Source organism: Amphiprion ocellaris, chromosome 22 (assembly GCF_022539595.1).
Source record: "Amphiprion ocellaris isolate individual 3 ecotype Okinawa chromosome 22, ASM2253959v1, whole genome shotgun sequence".
Taxonomy (NCBI): Eukaryota; Metazoa; Chordata; class Actinopteri; family Pomacentridae; genus Amphiprion; species Amphiprion ocellaris.
The window spans coordinates 26,689,427-26,703,711 of NC_072787.1; the positions used below are offsets into that span (position 1 = coordinate 26,689,427).

General features: G+C 40.2%; 2 protein-coding genes across 2 annotated transcripts in view; one reads left to right on the forward strand and one right to left on the reverse strand.

Moving 5' to 3' along the window:
• Window positions 1–938: 938 nt before the first annotated feature.
• LOC111570642 (uncharacterized) lies at window positions 939–7,762 on the reverse strand. Its single transcript, XM_055007092.1, has 2 exons — window positions 6,766–7,762; window positions 939–4,713 (listed from the first exon to the last, which is right to left on the reverse strand). The coding sequence occupies exon 2, from the start codon at window positions 4,592–4,594 to the stop codon at window positions 2,459–2,461; it is 2,136 nt and encodes a 711-aa protein (XP_054863067.1). The 5' UTR covers window positions 4,595–4,713; window positions 6,766–7,762; the 3' UTR covers window positions 939–2,458.
• Window positions 7,763–7,870: 108 nt separating this feature from the next.
• Window positions 7,871–14,285, forward strand: part of LOC129347267 (LIM zinc-binding domain-containing Nebulette-like) — a 35,771-nt gene continuing 29,356 nt past the window's right edge. The window contains exon 1 of the mRNA XM_055007094.1: window positions 7,871–10,444. Coding sequence (XP_054863069.1) covers window positions 10,376–10,444 — 69 coding nt within the window. The 5' untranslated portion in view covers window positions 7,871–10,375. The remainder of the gene's footprint in view (window positions 10,445–14,285) is intronic.

Below are 14,285 nucleotides of genomic sequence, written 5' to 3' on the forward strand. Positions count from 1 at the left end.
GAAAGTTGCCTTGAAGACACTTGTTTTCATCAGTGTTGTATACTGTCAGTTTGGGTAAGCGAGATTTTAAGAATGTTTCTATCGATCTAGAGACTGCATCAGATGAAACTCTGGACTCGGGGCAGGAAAGAGCAGTTACCCATGAAGGGGTTGACCTCCAGAGCATGTAAGTAATTGAACTGTTCACTGTTCAGTTTGATTTAACACATACTAAACTACAGATATAATAAATTTCTATCTGTAAAATTTAAAATTTGAACCCATGTTACTCTTCCAACACTCTCACAGCTTCATGACTGTCTCTAGAAACATGTTTCAGTCATTGTTGTTCAGCAGCAAACAGTGTCGTGTCCATGTCAGCCTACCGTAGTGACACGCTGCAGCAAACACGACACGTTTTTGGTCCCATTATTAGTCGTTTTCAACAAGCCAATGTTAGATGTGTGTCTCTGAAATACAAATTTCCTGCAGGTAAGTACGAGACAAACAACAGCAGCAAACAGTGTCGCGTTCACATCGATGAAGTGTCGGAACACACCGAAAGACGAATTTGCTTAGTCCCTTTTAGAGACTGTTTAAATTAGCTACCTATTACAAACCCATTTCCTTCTAAAGCATGTTGGGCAGCTCTACACTGAGGCGACATGACTGCTCATCATTAACGTGAACACAAAGATTATGTGTTAGAAAATAACAGAAAAATGTTACAGCAATGAGAAAACACTCTGAAATCACAGACTGACAGCATATTTAAACTCTCTGAATCTGATTTGATGTTACACAAAGAAAAGCGGAACAGTTTTGTGGAGTGAATATTTGTAAATCAGACCATTAAAACAGATGTGTAGTGAAGTGAAGGTTCTGAACACTGATACCAGTTAGTTTCATTCACACACATACAGACTGAGGTCCAGTTTCATAGCTCTGCTCAAACATTTTCACATCATAATACTTCACTAACACACACGTACGGTCACATTACTCTGAATATGGTCTCGTTTTATTCCCTGCTGCTGACTGACACATTCAAGCAGGTATTTCCTCCTTCCGTTTGACATCTGTCCCACTTCATGCTTCAGCTCTGATGAACATAAACACTTTTTAAAGAGGTGACAAAACTCTTTTTCTATTCATAACTTGCTCTGTATGACTTACCACATCACATCCTGTTTCCTTTTGAATCATCTCTCTCTCTCTCTCTCTTTATTAGGAAACTTTATTTACAACAGTCACATCATATTTTCTTCATAATGAAAAATAACAACATGGAACATTTGTCATTTGTAGTATTAAAACGTAACAACACATGGTGGAAATGTATAAAAAAAAGATAACACAAGGGCAGAAAGAGAAACAAATGAAACCAAAGGAGATTCTGTTGTGATGATGCAGTTTTGTGCTGTTTGCTTTATTGTTTTTAGCTGTTAGAAACATTATAATTTTGTGAGAAACCTTCAAGCCTTCATTCAAACATAAAAACAATAAACCAACAACAAAGCTGTACTATAAAAAGCTGATCATTTTTATGGTTTGTCGCCACCATATTACACAATTTAGTCCAGAGCAGTTGTATGAAACGAAGCTGTGACCTTTAGTTTCAGGGTCATTACTGCAGATTATACCAGTGTTGTCCTCTGGGTGTTCGGGGCCATGCGGTGTGTTTTTTCAGGACAAATATCAAGTATTATCAAGGAGACAGATAACTTGAATTGAACTGATAATATTTGGAGAGAAAAAGTAGACAAAGTATTTTACAGAACTTAGTTTTGGATACCAGATAACAAATAAGTAAACTGAAGAAAATCTGAGATGCTGGCTGGTATCTAAAATGACATATACTGACCAATATTATAGAGAACTGTTCACAGCAGTTTTTGGCACCTACGTCACCATTTTGTGTGAAAAAAGCCAAAAGAAAATAGAACCTTGCCTTGCCATATGCTATACTTACATTTTATTGATGTTAGAGGGCTAAAAGGTTTGTGAAATGTTGACCAAATACTGTATTTTTAGTGGATAATATCGATATATCCCTATATATACATTTCCAGGAACTTTCTGGGACTTAAACACCACCCTTGTTTGAAAATTGTGCACCTTTTTTTTCCCAATTTTTTACCCCTATTGGAGGCGTTTGTTAATAGTGATCTGCTGCAGTCCTTTTAGTCCTCACTAAATTTTGTGGCTGTAAGAGTTACATTTCTAGAGATATTGAACCCTTCGTACGTTTCATCACAATTTGTGAAAACTGCAAAAGGTGTCCCACAAGGCTCACTCCTGGGGCCTGTGCTCTTCAGTCTTTACGTAGATAACACTGTCTCATCTTTATCTAGTGGTGATATACATTTTTATGCTGAAGACGCAATTTTGTACTATAGTGGGATACTGTTCATTCTGCTGTTTAATGTTGAACCTTTAAAATGCACGTTATTGTGTTGTTCCATTTCTTCATTTTGGTTCACATCAAGTCCAGATGTTCACAGAGGAAGGGATCAAGCTCACAGAAAAACTCCATCATCTCTGAACTGGCAGCGTCGCCTTTCTTCCTCACCGTGTCGATAACAAAACGAGCTTTGTCTCTCCTGTTTTTCACCTCGTCTGCTGACTCCCTCTCAGAGTCGGTCAACACCTTTTTCTCCAGCAGCTTGTCCAGAAGACTATTGAGAACCGGTCCTGATGTGCCGTCGATGAAGCAGCTCCGTACGTCCAGCAGCTTCTGATTTGGAGGGTTTGATCCACTGGACTTTATTTGTCCAGCAGAGGAAAGACAGACTTGTCTTTCCCAGACACTTTGGGAGCTGCTGTCTCTCAGAAACAGCTTCATACGTTTCATTGTTGTTTCCAGAAACACCTGGAACATTGGGAAGTAGTTGTCGTAGGAGTCCTCCTCAAATTCAGCTTCTGTTGGCTGAACTAGAACTGAGTCATCTTCAGGTGCAGTGGACAGAGTGTAGACCTGATCTGGGAGCAGTTTACAGTGTGGGGACGTCTCGATGTACCTCTCATCTCCAACTAACTTCCTCCTGGTGCGCTGCACGTCCCGCAGGGAAACGTTTTTAGGCAGCATCAAGACATTGAGGACAGATGTGACGTCTGGATCATCTGGTGGCCTGTAGAACAGCAGAACCAATGCTCGGACTGGGTCAGGGGGAGAGTCTTCGTCCTTCACAATACCGAAACCAGAAAAGCCCATGATGTTGATAACAAGGTGAGTTTCTGTGATCTTATGAGGGGTGATGAACTCCACGCCGTCATCTTTCACATGAGCAACTGCCAGGAATCCAGCTGTGGGGAGGATCTGGCAGTGTGGGAGGTGAAGCTGATGCACAGACTGCTGCTGACACTTGATGTCAAACAGAGGTCCTGCAGGCCTCTTGTGATGTTGGACCAGGAGCCTCCTGTTCCAAGGGACCGTCCTGTAAGCCACGTCTCCTTCTCCCTCCATGTCAAACACCAGGCCGGTCACGCTGCACTGGTACAGGCCTGGACAGGAGCACTGGAACCTGTAGCCTTCATCGTCTTCACTCAGATCAGGGGTGAACTCCTCAAAGCTGCTCTGCAGTTTCATGTCAGGTAAACTTGCTGCTCGTGTTGGCTTGTTGTTTCCTGCAGAGGTGATGTGACTCAGTGAAGGCATGCTGACAGAACCAGGAACAATGCTGGAGCCTCTTGGACTCCCACCAGGACCTGAGGAGGAGAAGTGGAGCTGATGGGTTGGAAGGATGCTGGTGACTGGATAGTTCACAGCTCCAACAGATTCCTCAATTTCCACAAGATCTTCAGTCTGCAGCTCTACATGACCAGCAACAACTTGGGCTTCTGACGGAGACAACATAGAACTGGGACTGTAAATGTCAGCAACAGCATCTTCTTTTACTGATATTGCTGAAAATATAGTAGATGAATTTCTGCTGTCAGCGTTGTTTGTCTTAGAATGAGCCATACGATTTTGATCAGGCAACTTGTTGAAGCCTGACTGTATGGTGAAGAGTGGTGTCCGGGCAGGAGGACAAGTTGGTGCACAACTCATATAATCCTTACTGGCTCCTGACTCATTCATTGCCCTCCTTGGAAAGTTCAAAGATGCATATTCTGAATAATTAAAACGTCTATGATTTTGACTGTAAGGCAACTTGTTGAAGCCTGACTGCCTGGTGAAGTGTGTAATGGTACGAGGACAAGTTGGTGCAAGACTCATATAATCCTCACTGGCTCCTGACTCATTCATTCTCCCCCTTGAAAAGCTCAAAGGTGCATACTCTGCATAATTATTACATCTATGTCCTTCACGTATATCACCACGACCAGTTCTATGTCGGTCTGTCATTGCATATGTCAAGGGTTCAGAGCTGTGAGAAGTAACTGTAAGCCTGGAGCTTTCCTCTAGACAGCGAGGAGGAGAATTAGGTCTTTGAACTCTGGACAGACGTCTCCTGATCCTCCCAGCTGTCCTGCTGAACCAGAACGTCTCTCTTTCTGTTCGTTCACGTTCCGGCTTTGCTTCTCTGCGTTCGTAAGTTTCTGAGACAGAACATCTGGAGCTGAAGGAGCAACAGAAGCATCGAGATGATCCGCAGTCGCCGCTGTTCGTCATCCTGAGACTCACGTCAGACTTTCTGAATACGTCTGTGTTTTCTTAAATCTTGCTTTGACTCTTCAGCCCCAGTCCAGGATTTGTATTTGTCTCTTATATGCTTCTTCTGCTCTGACCCCCTGAAATAAAACACATGATGATGATCATGACAATTTTTTATACCCAACATTAACACCTTCTACCCCAGAGTGATCAGAGAAACTAAATTGAAATAAACATGTAATAATCAGTTATATCATAAATCACAAAACAACAGAACTCTGTCAAACACTAACTGTTCAATATTTAACATTCTCTTTTTAATACTTATTTTACAGTAATTAAAAAAAGCTTGAATCAACATGAACAACAGTTTTTGAAGTTCCCACAAATGTTACAGACAGTGAAAAATTAAATGGTGACTCTGCATGCTGCAGATATTTTACTGCTTAACCAAAATGCTAGTGGGTGTAAATAAAATGTTAGTTTATTGTAGTCGGTGGTTCTGGGAGGTTAGTTTGAAAAGACATGTTCAGATGTGTTGTCAACCAGGAAGAGCAAAGCGATTCAAATAAATCCACCTGACAGAATGAAAGTTACAAAATTTCACGTTAAAGCTACATCTGAAAAGTATTTAATGCTAAATTGTTCACACGTTCATTTTTACGTGTCATCAGAGCCACTTCATTAGAAATTCAGCACAGTGTTGTCCAGTCACTTCACTCATCTCCTGTGTGAATAACCAACGACAAATGCACTTCCTGTTCCAACAACGTCCAAAACACACATTTAATTATTACAGCTAAGGTGTTCCAGCATCAGTTTTTGTTTCTGACTTACCGCCAATCAGCACAGGATGAGTTCAGACTTCACAGATGTAAGAAAAACAACATCAAATGTCAGAGAAGGGTAAGGGTAATGGAGAATTGCCACTTCCTGTCTTTTCTATTGTAGCTTTATTTCAGATCGCTTATTTCTATTTCTTCTCTGGAAAGGTTTTTTTCCTGTAATTTCTTTTCAAGAATGAATTATGGACTTTTAATTTGGCTACTTTGAGGAGAATTTACAAAAGAAAAGATTATTTCAGATTGAAAACAGATTTCTGTAATAATGTCAGTTAATTAAAAATGTCAAACCTAAAATAAATGCTTGTGTAAGTTTTCACTGTTCTCCAGTCAATATTTCTTACATACAAATTGTTGCATTTCAAGTGTTTAGTCTGTATTGATCTAAACCAGATTGAACATCTGGACGCTGCAGTTTCACCCCATTTTCTTTGTATAAACTGTTCAAACTCTGTCAGGTTCTACAGAGATCACGAGTGAACAGAAGTTTTCTGGTCTGGACACTAGTTCTTAGTTGGATTGAGGTCTTGACTTCCAGAACTTTCACCTCGTTGTCTTCAAACCATTTCTGTAGTTTTGGTTGTTTGCTTTGACTCATTGTTTTGATGGAAAATAAATCTTCTCCCAAGTCTCAGGTGTCTTTCAGGTTGTCCTCCAGGATTTCTCTATGTTCTGCTGCATTTATTTACCCTCTACCTTTACAAGCCTTCCAGGACCTGCCGCTGAGGAACATCCCTTCATGATGATGCTGCCACCACCATGCTTCACAGTGGGCATGGTGTGTTTGTGATGGTGTGTAGTTTTCAGCATCCACCAAACAGAACCAAAGAACCTTCTTCCAGGTGACTTCAGAGTCTTCTCCTGCCTTCTGGTAAGTTCTTGGTAACTCGGGTAAGATGGGTTACTCTACAATAGTTTTTGTTGGCCATCAAACAGAAAGCCTGCTCTGTTCTTATTGGACAGTTTAGCTGTCAGTCCAAGTTAATAAGCCAGTGGTAGCACACCTTGGCCCCGCCCTACACCTGTGCAGCTGAATCAGACAGGCCAAGCCCTGGAAGAGCACACAGCCAAGATGAAACCCTCAACAAACAATCGTATTATTTTTGCCAACCTGGAAAAGACTGGAACCTGGACTGACTTCACTCAGGATGTTCTGCTCAGGACATCCTCTATGTTCAAGCTGCTGTATGGATGGTGAGAAATAAAACAGTGCGGCTGGAAGTGGGAATGACAGATTAGTAAATTAAAACCCTGTTGCAGTTACCGATTTTTCTTTACATGTTTACCTGAACAGGTCAGGTTTTTTGTTGGATTGAACTCATCAGATGACAAAAAACCCTGTCAGACCTGATTTGGTGCAGGCCTTGGTCCTGGCCTGGTGGAGACCTCAGTCCTGGTTCGGTGCAGATCTCAGTCTTGGTTCGGTGCTGGCCTTGGTCCTTGGCCCCGGTTCAGCACAGATCTCGTTCCTGGTTTGGTGCAGATCTCGGTCCCAGTTTGGTGTGGGCCTCGGTCCTGGTTCGGTTCAGGCCTCGCTCCTGGTTTGGTGCAGGCCTCGGTCTTGGTTCAGTGCAGACCTAGGTCCACGGTCCCGGTCCAGTGCAGGCCTCGGTCGTGGTTCGGTGGAAATCTCGGTCCTGGTTTGATGCAAATCTCAGTCCTGGTTCGGTGGATGCCTTGGTCCTTGTTGGGTGCAGATCTCGGTCCTGGTCCTCGGATGTTTGTGAACTTGGAACAGTTGAAACTTATTAAACTTCATCATTTAGGGTGCTTTCACACCTACGTCTTTTAGTCTGCTTAAAGCGGACTGGAGTCCGCAACACCTGCAAGTACGGTTCGTTTGGGCTGATGTGAAAGCATACCAGATTTTTTTTTGGTTCGGACTAACGAACCGCACCGAGACCACTTTCGGGAGGTGGTCTCGGTCCGCTTCTATGTGAACTCCAGTTCGGTTCGCTCCTGGTGAGAACACAAACCTGTCTCCATTCGGACCGGCTTGATGGCGCAGCAGACTTTTTGGTCTACGGGAGCTTCCGTAGCAACCTGCACAGGGAATTTTGGGAGGCGCAAAAAAACTCGCGCTAGCTAAACCACATTCTCGCCCGCTTTCTCCGATAACGTCTTGCAATGCGTCTTCTCCGTGCCAAAAACGACTGTATAATGTTCTCGTACCGAATGCGAGCTTCATGCTGAAACAACAGCAGTATTTGTGCTTGCTGCATAAAGCAATAACACGAATATATGGCAACAAGAACGAACAGGAGAGCATAGTTCATTGTTTACGAATAAACCGCGGTCCATGAAATAAACACAGCCTGTTGTTTTCTTCCAGGATTTTTCCCTCTTCACATGCTGCGCCAATCAGCGTACACCTACGTCATCGTAAACGCCTTGTTTTGTAAACAGCGCCGCCAAACGACTGGGGGGAGATATAACATTAATTGGAGTAGGTTCAACTGCGAAAACACTGGTGTGAATTTGAACCGAACCAGTTGAAAATAGCAACATTGTAACAACTTTTGGGTCCAAACGCACCACTCTAGCGGACTAACAGGTGTGAAAGCACCCTTAGATGCTTCCTGAGGCTTTGTTGTAATCTTTCCATTCAGTTTATTATATTTGCTGTTTTCCTTGATTACATCAAGTGTTTTGTTTTAATACAGGTAATATACATTTAATATCATATGTGTTACATCTAGTCAAGCTTGTTTCACTTTTCACCACTGACCATGATTCAATGGTGAAAAGTGATAACATAACTTTCAAAGGGGGGAACAGTTTTCATGGGCACAGTAAAGTTCTGTCTTGTCTTATCCCAACATTAGATCTAATAACATGAAGTGTCTGGATAGGTCCTCTCCAGATTTAAGCCGACTCGTCACAGACCACAGATGTGTGGATGACTGAGTGGTTTCCCATCCACTGGCAGTTTGAGTAGCAGACAACAAGGAATTTCAATAGAAATCATAACAAAAAGATCATTACAATCACAAGAGATGGCTCAAATCCAGGATTGTGATGGTCAGATCCTCACAATATTTTAATCCTTTAGCGCTTCAGAGGTCAAGGATCTCAGAAATGAAAAGCAGTGGAAGATTGTAGGTGACTGGGTGTTATTTAATAATTACAGCATCCCAAGTTCACTTTGTTTTTGACTCTGGTTGGAGTGAAACAACTTTTCATCCTGGTATAAAACTCATCTGTAAAGGTGTGTAATTTCCACCTTGGATTAATAAAGTTAACTTTATTGTACTGTAGATGACATCATCCTACCTTCATGTGTCCTGAACTAACTCTGTGATGTAGTGTGTACCTCCATGAGCCAGCAGGGGGAGGCATTAGCTAGTTAATGGTCAGAGCTGGTGGTTGTGGTTCATGACGTTCATGTTTAACATCACTGGGTATAAAAGTAGAGAGTCAGGATGAAGAACAACAATCATCTGTGGTTATATTTTAAAGAAACGGTTTAGGAGAAATTCAACAGAGAATATGATGTTGGTGGAGTTTATAGTGGAGATTAGTGAAAACTGGTTCTATCTGGTGTTCATAAGGAAATGCTAATCATGTTATTAGTAATATTGACAAACAACATTTTTGTGAACAAAACATGTACTTAATTATTAGGAAATAGAATTTTTAATGTTCAGTTAAACGACAATTACAACAACTACTACTACAATTACAACTACTACTAAAATTACAACAACTACTACTACAATTACAATTACTACTACTATTACAATTATTTTTACTACTGCTACTACTAGTATTATTACTGCTGCTATTACTTATAATGTTATCATTTCTACAATTATTACTACTGTTGCTACTATTTCTACTACTACTGTTATTATTACTGCTCGTACTACTGTTACTACTACTGGTATTACTACTATTGCAACTACTACTACTACTTTTACTATGACTATTACTACTATTACCAATACTACTGTTATTATTACTGCTACTACTAATACTACTATTACTGATACCACTACTATTGCTACTACTATTATTATTATTATTATTATTGCTACTATTACTACTCGTATTTTGACAACTATTACTACTAATACTATTATGATTACTATTACCACTACTATTATTATGACTATTGGTATTTCTACTACTACTATGATGATTACTACTACTACTATTATTGTTACTACTATTGCTACGAGTATTTCTGCAACTAGTACTACTATTACTATTACTACTACTACTATTACTACTACTGCTATTTTTACTACCGCTACTACTGTTATTACTACCATTACTACTACTATTTTACTACTACTACAGCTATTACAGTTATTACTACTCCTATTATTACTCCTATTTTTACTATTACTACTACTATTACTACAATTATTACTACTGGTACTACTACAACTACTACAGTTATTACTACTACTTCAACTATTACTACTACCACTTTTATTATTACTACCAATATTACTACTGCTATTTTTTACTACAACTACTACTGCTAATATTATTACTACTACTACTATTACCACTGTTCTTACTAGTACTACTATTGTTACGACTGTTAGTACTACTATTTTTACTACTACTACTATTACTAGTATTTATCAATCTATACTAATGTATTTTGTCTTGATCTATGCCTTATTATTATTATTATCGGTCTCTATATATGACCACTCTGGAGCGGTCCCTCCGGAGCTTCCTGTCCTCCGGCTCTCACTGCTGCCATCTTGCCGTCGCCGCTGGACTCTGCTCGGCTGCAGCTCCAGCCTCCAGACCGGACGGAGCTCCGCGGAGTGAAGCAGCACAACCGGCGGCTCTTTTTTCGGCTCCTTCGCGCAGTGTTTTCCTTCTTTTCTTTCCGGCGTCGCGGGCGGAAGCTTGCCCCGGTGCGTAGCTCCGGAGCTGCTCTTTCCCCGCTCACAGCGTCACGTCTCCGGCGAAGAGCTCCGAGCAGGACCGGAGGATGAACCCGCCGTGTGCCCGCTGTGGAAAGATCGTCTACCCGACGGAGAAAGTCAGCTGTCTGGACAAGGTGCGCACTTTACCGGACACAACAACACAACAACAACACATAAATAACACTGAAAAACAACAAGTCTTCTTTTACTGCATCATATTCAGTAGCTCAGGTTAAAGTGTAACCAGGTGTGAGCGACAGAAAAAAAACAGAAAACGCTAATATGTATAATATATTAAATAACACAAAATACAGTTTAATCAGTTCATACTTTTATCAGGTGTTTATCAGGAGAATTAAGCTATTTAATAAATACACTGTAAAAAGTATTTACTGTCTTTTCTTTCACAGTTTTATTTATTGTTTTCTAACTTGGCTTAAGCTTCATGTAATTAAACAAAATGCAATTAAGCACAAGAAATATAATCTTATTCAAATATAATATATTATACTTGAGAAATGCAACAATAATAAGAAAAAACTAATTAAAGGCTGTATTTACTGTATTACTGTATTTTCTTTGACGGTTCTTTTACAGTTTTTTATTAGACATGTAATTTAAAAAAATAAAAATTGCAATCTAGCACAGTGAAAATAATCTAATTCTAATATATTACACGTGAGAAATGCATTAATAAGAAAAAATAACTATAATAAATATAAAATAGCCTGGATACTGTAAAAAAGCTGCTGTTAAAGTATTTACTGTATTTCCATTAATAGTTGTATTTACTGTCACAGGTGTCTTGGTGGCCTCCCTCACTACACTGGAAAAAATGCCCCTCTCAAAAGAAGAAAAAAAAACTTATTTCAAGGAACTTTTACCTTGAAATAAGTGAAAAAATCTGCCAATAGAACAAGTGAAAAATGGCTTGGTAAGATTTCTTGAAATAAGATATGATATTTAGAATATTGAGATCTTAAAATTAGCTGGGAAAACTTATTTTAAGCTCTATTTTACCAGGATTGTCAAGCTTAGGTGTCTTAAAATAAGCCAGACATGCTAAAAAAAAAAAGCAGTTTTTCACTCAGAATAGATTTTTGCTTTCATTTAACCTCCTAATTTGAGATGTATTAACCCTCCTGCTGTCTTCATTTACAGGCACCAAAAAATATTGTTTCCTTGTCCGAAAAAAATCCAAAAAATCAGAAAATAATTCTACAAATTTCTGAAAATTTGCAAAAAACTTCAGGAAGAAAATTCCAATAACTCTTTAAAAGTTTCCCTTCAAAGTTTTTATTTTTTATTTTTTAAAAATCCCCCAAATTTGGCAAGAAAATTCTTGTAAATATTTTCAAAAAATGAGTAAAAATTGTCCAAAAAATCTTTAAAATATCTAAAGTGATTCCATATATATCAGTAAAACTTCTGATATTTTCTTTAAGAACATTCACATAAAAATCAACCAAAATCCAGCAAAATTCGCTGGATTTTGGTTGATTTTTTTGTGAATTTTCTTAAGAAATGTTTTTAACATTTCTTTTTTTTCACCAAAAAATGTTCAAAGATTTCCCAAAAATGTTCACAATGTGGACATCAGAAGTTTCACTGTGAAAATATTTTTTCCACGTTTTCAAACTTTAAAACGGGTCAATTTTGACCCGCAGGACGACACGAGGCTTATTTCAAGTTTTCTTGTAAAATTCAACTCAAAATAAGATAGTTTCAAGATCGTTTGACTTAACAAGATATATAAGATGCATTGTTTTAACCCTGTGATGCATAACCTGGGTCAAAAGTGACCCAAATCCAATGGAAAATGGGTATCTCCTGATGTGGTCTACGCATCAAAGGGTTAAAACAAGTCCCTCCATCTGCTGAAATTTCTCTTGTTTAGTGAATTTATCTTAAATCAAGTGGGATGAGAGATTTTGACTAAAAATAAGACAAATAGACTTGGTAAGATTTTGAGTTCTTGCAGTGTTGTCTTTGTCTTGTAACTCCTTCAGAGGAGTCATAGGTGTCTTGGTGGCCTCTCTCACTAATCTCTTTCCTGTAACTTCTTTTTTATGCTACTCTACTAGTGACATTTCTTTCAGTAAAACAGAATCACTGTGAAACATCAACACACCTGTCTGGTGTTAAAATTGTCTATAATAATCCCTGATGTCATAAATGTTGGGTGAAACAGGAGCATCTTTGTCTTTAAATGCTGGTTTGCAAAGAGAGGGTTGATTTCTCTGTTTGCGTGGTAACACCTCCGTAACGGTCGCTTGCATAATGCTGATAAATTATTAATTTATCTTCAGCAGTCTCATGCGTTCGCTGTCTGTCCTGTGAAGCATCAGATGACACAACAGCATGTCGGCTCTGCACACGATATTAGCTGCCATCTCCCACCATTAAAGTTTTACAGGGCGGTGGCAAATGTGATACATTGCTTTCTGTTCAAAGTGAGCTAAAAACATCCCGCTTCATGGTCTAACGTCATCACCAGTGTGGGTCAGAAACGTGTTAGCAGGACTATGAACAGTGGCAGGGATTTGGACGAGGAAGATGCCAGAAAGCAGACATGAGGAAAGTAATGAAGAGTGTGAGGATGACAGAAAGAAAGAAATCGTTTTGCCATCCAAGGACTTCCCTGCTGTCCTTTACAACAGCCCATTCAGTGAGACCTTTTGCAAAACTAGGCATCGCTTCTTTCCCATCTCAGCTACAATGGCTGAAAATAAAAGCTAGAAACAAAGAAGTTCTAAGTTTGAAGAATTTTGCTTTGAAATGTTTTATTTTTGCTTGAAAATTCCTGCAGGATCTGCTGTGAAAATGACACTGAGTCAATGAGAGGCTGGAGAGAGAATGGTGTGGGAGGAGAAACATTTTATCAGAGTTGCCGTGGTTCATTTACTGCCCTGAAAAGGTTGCGGGAACAAGTTGTGAAAACGTGTTAACATCTGAGGGCTGCATTATGAAGCTAGATTAACATGTTAGCAGGTAGATTTAGCTAAAGGTTGGTGCTAAAAGTCCCACAGTTCGTGAAATAAAGATGATCTGAGGTCAGTGAATGAGTCTCAGTGACTGTAGTCTAAAGACTCCCGGATCTAGAAGATCCAGTCTGGTGGATCAGTGCTCCTGGATAGAACTACACCATGAAGAGGAACCTTCTTTGTAAAACTGTTTAAAGATTGTACAGAGATCACGAGTGAACGTTCCTGTTTATGCTACCACCGTGCTTCACATCATGATGCTGCCACCACCATGCTTCACGTCATGATGCTGCCACCACCATGCTTCACGTCATGATGATGCCACCTCCGTGCTTCACATCATGATGCTGCCACCACCATGCTTCACGTCATGATGCTGCCACCACCATGCTTCACGTCATGATGCTGCCACCACCATACTTCACATCATGATGCTGCCACCACCATGCTTCACGTCATGATGCTGCCACCACCATGCTTCACGTCATGATGCTGCCACCACCATACTTCACATCATGATGCTGCCACCACCATACTTCACGTCATGATGCTGCCACCACCATGCTTCACGTCATGATGCTGCCACCACCATGCTTCACGTCATGATGCTGCCACCACCATACTTCACATCATGATGCTGCCACCACCATGCTTCACGTCATGATGCTGCCACCACCATGCTTCACATCATGATGCTGCCACCATCATGCTTCACGTCATGATGCTGCCACCACCATGCTTCACGTCATGATGCTGCCACCACCATGCTTCACATCATGATGCTGCCACCATCATGCTTCACATCATGATGCTGCCACCACCATGCTTCACGTCATGATGCTGCCACCACCATGCTTCACATCATGATGCTGCCGCCGTCATGCTTAACATCATGATGCTGCCACCATCATGCTTCACATCATGATGCTGCCACCACCATGCTTCATAATGGGGATATGTTTTTGTGATGATTTTCAGTGTTTGGTATCAA

Excerpts from the sequence above, each read along its gene's own strand:
- LOC111570642 (XM_055007092.1), bottom strand. The coding sequence starts at position 4,594 with ATGACGAACAGCGGCGACTGCGGATCATCTCGATGCTTCTGTTGCTCC.